This window comes from Quercus robur, chromosome 6 (genome assembly GCF_932294415.1).
Source record: "Quercus robur chromosome 6, dhQueRobu3.1, whole genome shotgun sequence".
NCBI lineage: Eukaryota > Viridiplantae > Streptophyta > Magnoliopsida > Fagales > Fagaceae > Quercus > Quercus robur.
The window spans coordinates 46587357-46599927 of NC_065539.1; the positions used below are offsets into that span (position 1 = coordinate 46587357).

The following is a 12571-nucleotide window of genomic DNA, read 5'->3' on the forward strand; positions in this document are numbered from 1 at the left end:
CTAGATAGTGACAATGCTATTTTCAGTATTTTGGGGATTGATTTGGTGCTAACTCTAATCTGCATCGTTGACTTTTAGATCTATTCTAAATTAATTACTTAAAAAATGGAGGGGAACCTCAAAATCGACCATCTAATTAGTTTATTGTTTCATCTCTTGAGCTTTAGTTCAGGACTTTAAAGAACGGGTTACTATTATGTCCATTAACCTACTACTACTATAATCAAAATTTGATCACAACAACCACATGAATTATGGTTTTTTTTTTTTTTTGTGTGTTAGATGGATAAATTATTGCCACATATATACCTATGTACCATTGTTATGCTGCTAATTTCGCAAGTCAAACTCTTTTTCCTTTAAATCCCCAAGTATTTTGTGTATGAAGATGTGTCAATTCAGTTATAAGGCTTTTGGCTCCTTAGAAGTGTGTTTTCTAAAAAGAAAAAGAAATACAAAATTGGTATGTTTCTTTAAATTTTTTAGGCAAGTTCCCATTTTTATTTATTTTTTATTTTTTTACTTTTTAAAATTATGTTTGAAATAAGTAAGTTAAATTTTTTCATGTAATTAATAATTTAAATAAAATAAAATTATGTTAGTCAATATTTGGTTAAATGATGACGTTAAGACAAAATCTCATCTATACATTTTGAAATGTATTGAGTTGTCCTTAAAACTCTAAAAAATTCAAATACGTGTTGTTTTCTTCGTTAGTCACCAAACTAAATAAAAATAAAAATAAAAATAAAAAGAAAAATCCTTTAATATTACTAAACAGAATAGAAAATTTTGCTCCAAAAAAAGGAAAAAGAAAAAGAAAAAAAGAAAATTGGAAAGTAAAAGGCATAAAGGAAACTTTTGTTTTGTTTTTAATTGGCATGAAGGAGACACCACACCTCAGTCCCGGCTACTTTTGACCCATTCAATATATTGTGTCTATTAATAATCTTTTAATGTTTCCACTTTAATCTAATGAGCACCTGATGTTGGCAAATGGACGCTCCTTTGAAGGATTGAATTAAAAAAATTTCTTCAAAATAATTACTCGTTTAATTAATACAGTATAATAATCCCACTTGGATTCATTTACTATCATTTTTCTCTACTATATCTTTATATAATATAAAGTTGATTAATTAAACCCCGAGTAGAATCCCAATATGTGGAAGTATGCAATTTGGACACGCATGCCCATCTTCTTTGTATTTCCTTACAAAGAAGCTTCGAATTTCTCTAAAAAGGGTGGTACCGTGTAGAGATTGATTTACGGACTTGGAACTTGCAAATTGCAATCTGCTTTTTTTTTGTTTACACCTTGAAGTTTCATAAATATGGCTCATCTAAACGTTTCACCTTGAAATTTTAGAAATACAACAGATAAGTTCAGCTTCTCTCACAACAAGCGCTCCCATTTAATGAAATTAATGTTCTATTAGGAGAGTAATGATGCAAGAGAAAAATCATCAGACTTATTTAGTACATTTATAAAACCTCATCCAACAACAACTAATATATAAACCTCCAAGGTGGGAGTGCCATTTTGAATTGTTTAGGGAAAGTGTTATTTTGTGAAATTTCAAGGAAGAAGGTTAGTGTAAATTACTTTATTTATTTATTTTAACTTAAAAAAAATACACCAATTAACAAGGTTGATGTTTTCTTTGTACAAATTTTTTGAAGTCGCAATCTATGCGTGTGGACTTTGGAAGTTTCATCAAACAGAATTATCTACGGACTTGTGTTGTGGGCTTGAGGAGGATTTTTAGAGTTTGCTTGGAACTTAAAAGAGATTTTTGTTATTTTGAAACTTAGTAAGAAAAAAAAAAAAAAAAAATGGAATGGCACTATGGCATTGGCTGGGAGAGAATGTTTCCTTTATTTCTTTCTGAGCATTTCTCCCAAAAATAAGAAGAATACTAAATAAAGGTAAAATATAATTTTATTTTATATTATATTACAAGAAAAATACAAATAAAAGATGAATAATATAATACTAAATTATATAATTATTTAACTTCTATTCTTTATTTTACAAACTCTTTACAATTACGAAAAAACACATTCTTTATTTAGCATTAACAATTAACTTCTATTCTTTATATTCAGCAACAAAAATCCAAGCCAATAAATGTATTTAGCATTATCATTTAAAGATATTAATTTAACAACAAAGAGGAGAGTAAAATAGAAAGGGAGAGAAACTCATCATAGTTGCATGCATTGATGAAAAAAGGAACAATCCATTAGTCCCTCTTTGTTGAAATAAATGCACAGTGCTTATTAGCAACAACTACATGCAGGCCTTTGTCATCAATCATAATGGTGATGTACAATAGAAAGAAAATACAGGAAACATAATATATACCAAATTACTTGTAGTGAAAAACTATAAGAGAAATGAGGAAGATGGAAGATGTGAAGAGATTGATAAGAGAGAGAAAATTGGCACTTGGAGAGTATTGCAAAGTGAATAAAAATCACTTTGGGGCTTGCTAAATTAGGGAGAAAGTGCATTGGCCTCTTTTTTGTTGATGAACATTGAAATTTTTTGAAATTTGAACACTGAAGTTTTGCTATGTGGTATTATAGAGTTTTTTTCTCCCTGGCCAAGCTTTGCATTCCCATTTTATGTCCAATTATATGTACATTATTTTATACCCCAAAATAATAGATCTAGTCACAAATGAGGCTATTTGCAGTTGTTTATAAAGTCCAGATATATCTAGTATATGCTCGATATAGAGCTTAGCAAGTAGTATTAAGCACACACCCCACAACCCTCAAACCCTAATTTATTTATTTATACTTTCCCGTTGCTCTCTTATACTTCCTCCTCTTTCTCTAGAGCACCGCAAACTATATCAGTCCGGTCCCTCCACCCTAATTACTTAATTTCCTTTCTTATTTGTCCTTAATCACGGCGAGAATGTTGCATGACCATTTAGTTTTGAAAATTTTATCATTTAGATTTTCACTTGTTTTTCCTTAAAAAAAAAAAAAAAAAAAAATTAAAGGCCAGTCACTTGATAAATATTGTGTTTTATTTTTATTTTTTTTCGTGCATTACATGTACTCTTATGGACTTGCAAGCATTTCAAACATATTTATAGGGCTACTCATGGAACCCCAATAATCTTTTGCCGAAATGCCCTTTTTAAGTACTCCAAACCACAATTTCCTATCTTTCCCAATAAAATGTGCATATCCATTTGGATTCAATTGATTTTTGGAATTTTTTTTCCTCATAGATTAAAAAAATAAAAGTTCTCAACAAGAGTTATAAATTATAATTAAGTTTTATTGATTAACCAATATGTATTGGGTAGGTTGTCTACTCCTACTTATAGATGTATATACTTTGTGAAACACGTACGTCAGTACACCTAAGTTTGTTAGGACCTCAATCTTGTTTTATCTATACACTCAACACAAAAGAACAATATACATATAACTTTCACTCAACTTCATATAATTTTCATTTCTATCAGTTATAATTTCCTTTTTTTTGGTAATGTTGGAAGTCTTCAAAATATATTACAATCAATCATTTGTTTTTGGAAAATATAACTGTAAGGACTCAATTTGTAACTACCCCAAAATGGTATTGGGTTCGTACGTTAAGGGCCCAAACAATATAATTTGTAGAGCGTGGGTTGAAAGGCTAGGCCTTGGTCACCGGATAGTGGATGGTCATGGTACTCATATAGAGGTGAACCATGTTTGCTCAAGAAGTCTTTCTTCTCGGCATGGCCTGGAAGGCTCTGGTTCTTGGCCTTTTTTCCCAGCCACCTCTCTGGATTGCTTACTTCTCTTTTTATATTAGCCTTTACCATTCCTCCAACGTCCACGTGTAGGTTCAACTTTCCAGGGCTGATACTTGTCCTATCAGCCCATACCCAAAGTGGTTGGGGGTGGTTGTAAAAGCTAAAAAGCATTACTCTGTTTGGCGCAGAGTATTTAATTGCAGTAATGGCAGCCTTTCCTTTGTCCTTTGTCGCCATATTGTCCAGGGGTCCTTTCTCTATCAATGTGGAGGTGTTCAGCTTTTCCTTAAACTGTCCCTATACTGTACTTGCCCTTTCTTTCAGGAGCGCGTTGGGATGCCGAGGACGGAATCATCCTTGGCTATATCTCTAGGCCATTTGGACTTTCACTGTATGTCCTTGGCAATATCCCTCCTCGGCTCGGGCCTTGGGCCCTAAAGCAAAGTGGGCTGGGGTCACAAGATCTCTGGCCCCACAATAACAATTCTGAAAAGCTATGTGAATTTTTTTTTTCTTTTTTTTTTAACAAATGTTGTGTCAAACAAACAACTAAGCACAAAGACATAATTGTATAATATTTAATATACCTGGCATTTCACACCATTTTTAAAATTTAATTGTTCACATATGCATATATTTTTTCCCCAATTTCCCTGCTTGTGGAGCTCAAAGGATACATGAAAATAATTGTATTGAAAGTTGTTTTTCGGATTTGTTAGGTTTATAATTAAAATAATTGTATTGAAAGTTGTTCTTATAATTAAGAATGTATTTAGATTAATTTATTTTTAGTATTTTATTTTATTTAAAAAATCAGTTATGCAAAAGTTTAGTTGTATCCCAAAAAAATTGTTTAAAAATAATATATATATACATATATATATATATATATATATATAAAACCTAAGTGCCATAGGAATTGTTATTTGATGATTATTATTATTATTTTTATTATAATACATGATACAAGTAGCAATGGAATGATTCAAATTTAAATTCTCCTTATGAGAAAGATTGGAAAACAACATTGACTTACAAGGTTTTAGACAAAAAAATATGAAATTTGTGTCTTTGTGAAGTTAAAAAAGAATAATAATTATGTTTAAACTCTATAATTTATGAAGGACAAAATTTGGCTCCAAACATGTTAAGAGCTTTAGACTTCAACCCCTAATAAGAAAATGTCATATATCATTGTCATGTGCAATGCACTTGATGTTTGGAGCAAAAATTTTCCATTTACTGAATAGTTTAAAATTAAGAGTTTGATTAATGGGTGCCCTTAGGGCATTTGTTAATTAATCATTTTAAGAAAGTTTTGATATCACTTTTATGAGAAATATAAAAAATATTCAAAAAATCAATTACTTTTTTCTTTCTCCATAAAAAATTCCAAAAAGTATTTTCTAAATGAATGCCCTTAGGGCATCCATTAGCAAAATCTAAAGATAAAATCCAATATCAAAAGTTTCAAATTTAACCTTATTACAAACAAACCTTATAGTTTTTTCAGTGTTAATCAAACTCCAAACTTTTAACATTGTATTAATATACAATATGAGTATTTAAGGCTTGATTTTTCAAATTTGATTGAGGTTTAAATTGATATGATTTGAAACTAATGTTGTGGGGGCCGGTTAATCAATAAATTATTAAAGTCGAGTTAATTGGGCCTGTGGCCTATCCGAGGACGTAAAACTGTCCAAGGAGGCCCATATCAGGTTGTAAGGGTAACCAAACGAAAGGAAGAGTAGATATCACGTAAGGTGAGTTCAGTATTCGTTCGAGGACAAAATCCTTCTCGGCAATATGAGTCCGAGGACGACTAGAACGCCACCTTGTTACAAACGTACTTCGGAGCTACGTTATGACTAAAAGTGGGATATGAGACCAAGGGTAAGAAAGAAAAGACAAACAAATATCTATAACAACAGCTGCCTCCGCATTAATTGCCTCTCAATCAACTCTATGGCCGCATTAATGTGGAGGTGATGTCTGAACAGTGATGAAGTAGCCTTACAGCTGCTAGTTGGAGGTTTCAGAAGGTGTTAGATGAGACAGAAAGAGATCCCCCGAACCCAACTTACACGTGTGTAGTGAAGATGATATCAAGAGGGCAGTATATAACATGAAAGAAAGCATTGAGGGAGGAGGATCGGAACATAAAAAAAACAAAGAGTACTCAGAAGAAAACCTTATGAACCAAAGAATTGAACTTGTTTCAAAGAAAAATTGATTGTTATATCAGTGTTAATTTATCTATAAACGTGAGGTTTAATCGTTTTTCTTTTAGAGTTAACCTAGTTCTTGGACACCCACGCTCTACAAATTTTATTATTTGGGCCTTTAACATTCGAACCCAATACCAGTTTGAGATCGTTACAAATTGAGTCCTTACAAATGTAATTATAGGATTTTATTTGTAATAGTAGTCCTAAATTTAAAGGTTTAATTTAAAACTTTTGAATTATACATTTTAGTTTAAAACAATCATTAAAAGATGATTGACTTTTACCTCCAAATTAGCTTGGGGAAAATTCCTTCAATTTATTATGTGCCAATTCATTAAATTATTCGCATGTATTTTTAGAATTTAGTTACATAACTAACCTATTTAATGAGTCATGTGACTTATTTCAATAATTTAATAAGTCGGAAGATCTAATTTAATAAACTTGAATGACTTAAATAATAAGTTACAGAAAATTCCTCAAAACCTGTTTAAACCCTTTCCTTAAAAGGGAGGGAAAAAAAAAAAAAAACTATGATTCCCTAGTTGGCTGGTTTCTATAAAAAATATTTTGTTAAATTTTTTTTTTATATGAATGATTCCCTAATTGATTTCTAGAACATAGGATTAGTATTTTTTTTGTTTTCATAAATAGTATTTTTTAAGACATGGTCACAAATGGACAATCCCGTTGAATAATCTTTACCCTGTAAAGAAAAGGTCCTAAATCGGCTAATCCTATAGTAATAATTATTAATTTATTATAAATTCCAAGTCTAGGACAATTATATTCCTTCGCAACAAAGAAACAGACCAATAATTATCACCCTACAACTACAAATTCCTATTGCTCCTAACGTACAAACCAGAACAAGTTTAGTTCTCTCTACCAACCGTCTCTGTACCTCAATCGCCCTTGTCCTGAGCTGACTCAGTGCCAGACACACGCAATGAGTCAGGAATCGTTCATATACAGTTTCGTTTCCCGAGGCACTGTGATCCTTGCGGAGTACACCGAGTTCACTGGTAACTTCCCAGCCATTGCAGCTCAGTGCCTTCAAAAAGTCCTTGCCTCAAACAGCAAGTTCATCTATAACTGTGACGGCCACACTTTTAACTTTCTCGTCGAGGATGGCTATGGTAAATTAATCAATCTTCCATTTTCCCAGTATTTTTCTCTGTTTTGTACTGGTTTTTGTTTGAGCTGGAAGTTGAATTATGAGAGAAAGGGGTTGGATCTGGTCTGAAATGGCTGATTTGGTGTGGGGTTTTACTTTACTTTGAAGCTAAAACGCTCACACATGGAGTTTTGCTTTCTGGGTTTTGTTTATTTTCTTGTTTTCTTTGAGTTCTTTTTGTTAAAGTTTAATTTTTTGCATATCACACATGGAGTTTTGTTTTCTGGGTTTTGGTTATTTTCTTGATTTCTTTGAATTTATTTTTTTGCATATGATATTCTGTGTGCAACAGCTAAAAGCAAGCTAATTTGTTGTGTTCTGTAGAATTGAGGGGGTTCAAGTAATTGTTTTTTTGTACCTGAGTTTAAAAATGCTATTTTTAGAGTTATAGACTTGTAATTTAGTACATGCTTTATGGAAATTTAGCTTTCAGGTGCATGTGGTCATGAACATGAATTCAAAATTTCCATGAGAATTGTGCTACTTAAAACTGCCAATGAACATTTTTAGAAGGTTTTGAGGTTTAATGGGGTTGATCTCTAGGTATGACCTTGGTTTGTATGGTTAATTGATGGATGCTTGCTGCTGGGCATGGAGGTGTCTATATGATGAAAGCAATCAAAAGAAAATAGTTAAAGTTTGCAGGAGAATAATCATGATGTGGGGGTAAATCCAGACATATGACATAACAAATAATTCTACCTTTACTTTTAGACCTTAGTTGAGCTTCTAATTTTTGACTTCTTGACCAAAAAATTACAGCTTAAGCTTTGCTTGGCTGGTGGGAAATTCCTTGTACAATGGGTTTTTAATATTTATGTTTAGAGGAGATATACCATGGGAACGCCTGTGGCATGAGGGCATTCAGTTCCTTTGGCACTTGTGAATGGATCCTTTCACTAGTTATAACTAGGGCTTCTTATAATTGTTTATATAGCCTACATTGACCTAGTCAGACCAGATACTAGTCATAATTGAGGCTTCTCGTAATTGTTTCAAAGTTGAAATGACACTAATGGCCTTAGAGAAAGAGAGATACAATGATCTTTGTTTCCTTTTTTCTTCAATGGACCACTGTATGTATGTATGTATGTATGTGCTTTAAGTATTTTTTTTTCCCTAACTATAAAAAAAAAGTCTGTTTTGACTAGTGCATCAAACTATCAATATCATAATTTGGCCCCCAAACAAAAACTTCTTGTTTTTCCCTTAGGGGGCGTTTGGTTCGCCGTGATGTGCCCATGATGTGCCATTGATGTGATACACATTACCATGTTGTCACATTAAGGTGTTTACCATAAGTAATGTAAGATCACCTCCATTTAAGAAGGTGATGTGATATATTTTGTAATCTTATATTATGGTAATGTGAGAAAAAATTAAATGAACCAAACACCTTAATGTGACGTTAAGATAATGTGCATCGGGCACATAATGGGCGCATCACGGCAAAACGCCCCCTTAGTTTTGGATGTCACTCAGATTGTTAACCCTTTTTTCATGGTATATATTCTTGGCCATGTGTCGCAGATAATTCTACCTCAGAGCAGTTTCTGTTTTGGACACAGATACATATTATACTATATAGCCCTCGTTTGTATCCAGTGCTGGATGGGCCATTACCAGATCTATATGCCTATTCTGTGTTGTGCTTTATGATTTACTGCTAATATTCTTTCGTCCTCAAGGTTTTTGAATGTCTGTGAAGTAGCCAAAGGAGTTGTGGCAGTATTTCAGATGTTTTGTTTAATTCTTAAAGCAGTTCTTATATGATAGAAGCCAGAAAGAGATATGATTATTAATGTATCTTGTCTATGAGCACATTAATGCACAAAGTGTATTGAAGTTAAGCAGAGTTGTTTACTAAGTTATAATAGTTGACAATGTAACCATCATTTCCAGTTCTTAATAGGTGCAAATGCAAACTAGCTATACTCTTATCTTCTATAATTTTTTACCACCCCCCTCCCCAGATTCTAAATTTTATAATTCAAATTATTAAATTTGTGGCTTACTGTGTGAATTTGCAGCTTACTGTGTTGTTGCCAAAGAATCTGTTGGCAAGCAGATACCTGTTGCATTCTTGGAACGGGTGAAGGCAGACTTTAAGAAAAGATATGGGGGTGGTAAAGCAGATACAGCTATGGCCAAAAGCCTTAACAAGGAGTTTGGGTATGTTCATTCATGAAAATCTGACTCCTAAATATGATTTGTTGTTGTCTATGGATTTGACTAGAAAAATCACATTAAGAGGTAAAAGTAACATGAGTTTAAATTTTCAGACCAATAATGAAAGAGCACATGAAGTATATTGCTGACGATGCTGAGAAGTTGTTGAAAGTGCAGGCTCAAGTTGTAGAAGTTAAAAATATTATGATGGGTAATATTGACGAGGTAAACCATTGATGTTGAGTAAAATATGGATGCTTTTACCCAATACTGTGCATGTGCTCAAATCTGTTTTCAGGGTTATATGTATTCTGTTTTGACAATATGCATCCATGATTCTATTTATATGCATTGCTGTAATGAGTAATGAGTGATGTCAGTACTATTATTTTTTTTTCTTTTTCTTTTGAATAGAGAAAAAAAGGGGAGAGGGGGTGGGTGGTTGGGTTCTGGAACTGTTTAGATTCAGAATGAAATATGTTGCCCTTTCCATGTAATCCAAAGGACTAGGAGGATTAGATGTCCCTATGGGTTATCTCTTCATTGTACTCAGGAGGAAACTTTACAGATTGAATGCAATTTTAGAATCGAGTATCTTTATTTTCCTGGTTTTAGGTGTTAATAAAGACAGTAAAATTCTTTTGTTAGTAAAAAAAGGACAATTTCTGGGAAAAAATTGTACCTGAATTGGGGTGTGATCTTTTTGTTATAGTTAAAATGACTGTTCTGATAGTGATGAGAGACTTGTAATTTAGTGGCATTGCTTGGTCTCCTTTGTGAGGAGAACCAAGTATCAAATCCCTCCACCCTCATTTATAGTAACAATTGGACTATAAAATAAAATAATAGTAAAAAACCCAGTTCTGATGGCATACTGTGTTGTCTAAAGTCGAGTGGATGTTTTGTGGAGTAATTGAACCATCTTAGACTTCTCTTCAAATTCTCTGTTTGTTTCAGTTGAAAACCTTGTGTAAAGATAGTTTTCCATATTTTTCAGTGTTTGATAGCATCAGAAAAAATAAGTCAAAGAAAAACTATATTTAGTTAATAGAAAAAGTATGACTTATTTTTAGAGATTGTTTTCCACTAAATTTTTTTGAAAAACAATTCTATCGCACAGCAAGTTAAATAAAGAAAGTTAGGAGATTATTTTTTAATTCATTTAAAGTTTCTACCAAATTAAACGTGTCATGTCATGGTCTTGATTAAATGACTGCCTTTGATACTACGAAATTTTTGCTTAGTGAAACTTTCAAATTCGATGACTCAAATGTTATCGCAAAAGGCTTGATTCCTGTTATTGTATTTTCTTTCTATGCTCTATCCTCTCGCATGTGTTAACCTAGCTTGCTTAAATTGCATGATGTGAAGGTCACTTAAATTACAAGGGAACCGAGCAAGGGAAGTTGCGTTTTATGTTATTTGACTTTATATGTGCTTTTCAGGCTATTGGTAGAGGGGATCGCCTAACTAACATTTCTCAAAAGGCCGAACACCTACGTAGCGAGGTAATGGATTTGAGCAGGACTTACTTGTGGCTTTATCCCTATGCTGAGTACTGAACAACTTTCTTTGTTGCAATTTTCAGGCCGAAGGATACAAAAAACATTCAACACAAATCAAACGGAAGCTGTGGTATCAAAACATGAAAATCAAGTTGGTTGTTCTTGGAATCTTATTAATTCTGGTTCTGATAATCTGGCTTTCTATTTGCCATGGGTTTGATTGCACCAACTAGTAGAACTTTTCCTCAGTATACAGAAATGCAAAAAAAAATTACAGACATCGATCTAACAATTTGTGCGAATGAAACCATCTTCTGTAACTTGGATACATCAGCAAAATCACGAGTAAAATTATGCTTAGAAGGATGGTCCAGAAATTTGCAAGTTGGTGCAGGTCTTCTTCTACTTTTATTTTTATTTTTATTTATTTTTATTATTTTTTTAGAGAGAGCGAGAGAGAGTGAGAGCTACGTCATGTTGGTCTTGTCAAATATACGGTGATATGTTGTTTATTATTCTAATATAGCAAGTATTTGTGATATGTTGTTTATTATTCTGGACAATTTTAGTGATTTTTTTTCATTAGATTGACGTTCAATCTTCCATATAACTTATCAAACCATCTGTGAATTTTCTCTCATGGAGAACATGTGGAACTGTAGGCAAGTATTGTTTTGACCAAAAATGAATGCTTGTGCCTAAATATGGTGGAAAGTGTTTGTGAAATCCATCTGACTGGGCATGTCTATTTTCAATATTCGGGTAACTTTGTGCAAGGAAATAAGCTATTCAATTGCAAAAATAATATTACTAATTTTGTTATATAAATCTTGTGTCAGCTTTAAAATACAAAAGAAAAAGAATTAAATTTTTATTTATTATATTGTTGATGTAGTGGTCAAATAATTACATTTCAGTTCAATTAGTAAACATGTTGCAATAAAGTTGATAGTAATTTTAGCTTTAAAAAAAAAATGGCCGTACTGATTTTAGAAAAAAAAAGGTTAGTAAATATGTTGCAGAAAAGTTGATAGTAATTTTAGCTTTCAAAAAAAAAAAAAATGGCCGGACTGATTTTAGAAAAAGATGCTCGTATGGTCAACTTATAAGTTCAATTTTTAACTTCTAGTTTTTATGTACAATTTTTTAAAAACTTACATTTTCTTGCTTTTTTTACTTTTTCAAATTTTTTTTAAGTACAAATGTACTTTAGCATATTTTTAGCAAAAAATTAAATAAGTTATTTTTAAATATAGGTCAAGCGAACAGTTTTTACACAAGAGCTTAATGGCTATGGGGCTTGCTCTTTCTGTCTGAGGCCTTATAGTGCTTGCCCAAATGATTAAATCCTAGAAGAATGTCAAGAGGAATGACAATAATTGTTCCATTGCTAATGATAATAAACAAAGACCCAATGCTCTAAAAGTTGCTTTCACAAATATTTTTTTTAGTGTCCAAAACAACTCATACCCCTACAGTACTTTGTGCCCCACATGATTTTTATGTTGGACCAAATTTGAGCCCAAGTGTAAGCCTATGAATTCTTTACAAGTGGACCGACCCTATATCCTTTATGTCAAAGTGTCAAAGCACATGTTACTTTGACATTCCAAGTTCCAACTCTCCCTTTTCTGTGATTTCTGGTCCAAGGGTTCAAATAGTAGCATTATCCAGTACTTTTTTTAACCCAGGTTGGGATGAGCAAAAAATTCAGTTATTATA

The 12571-nt window shown here is 32.3% G+C and overlaps 1 protein-coding gene across 1 annotated transcript; it reads left to right on the forward strand.

Annotated features, from left to right (window-relative positions):
* The first annotated feature begins 6800 nt into the window (after positions 1 to 6800).
* Positions 6801 to 11434, forward strand: LOC126689073 (vesicle-associated membrane protein 724). Its single transcript, XM_050384104.1, has 5 exons — positions 6801 to 7137; positions 9206 to 9347; positions 9458 to 9569; positions 10790 to 10852; positions 10933 to 11434. The coding sequence occupies exons 1-5, from the start codon at positions 6948 to 6950 to the stop codon at positions 11080 to 11082; spliced, it is 657 nt and encodes a 218-aa protein (XP_050240061.1). The 5' UTR covers positions 6801 to 6947; the 3' UTR covers positions 11083 to 11434.
* Positions 11435 to 12571: the final 1137 nt, after the last annotated feature.

What these genes read in the sequence shown, in the direction of transcription:
- LOC126689073 (XM_050384104.1), top strand. Translation starts at nt 6,948, where the DNA reads ATGAGTCAGGAATCGTTCATATACAGTTTCGTTTCCCGAGGCACTGTG. An exon ending in TCTCGTCGAGGATGGCTATG is followed by an intron (nt 7,138 to 9,205) that starts GTAAATTAATCA and finishes GTGAATTTGCAG; the next exon opens with CTTACTGTGTTGTTGCCAAA. An exon ending in TGATGGGTAATATTGACGAG is followed by an intron (nt 9,570 to 10,789) that starts GTAAACCATTGA and finishes TGTGCTTTTCAG; the next exon opens with GCTATTGGTAGAGGGGATCG.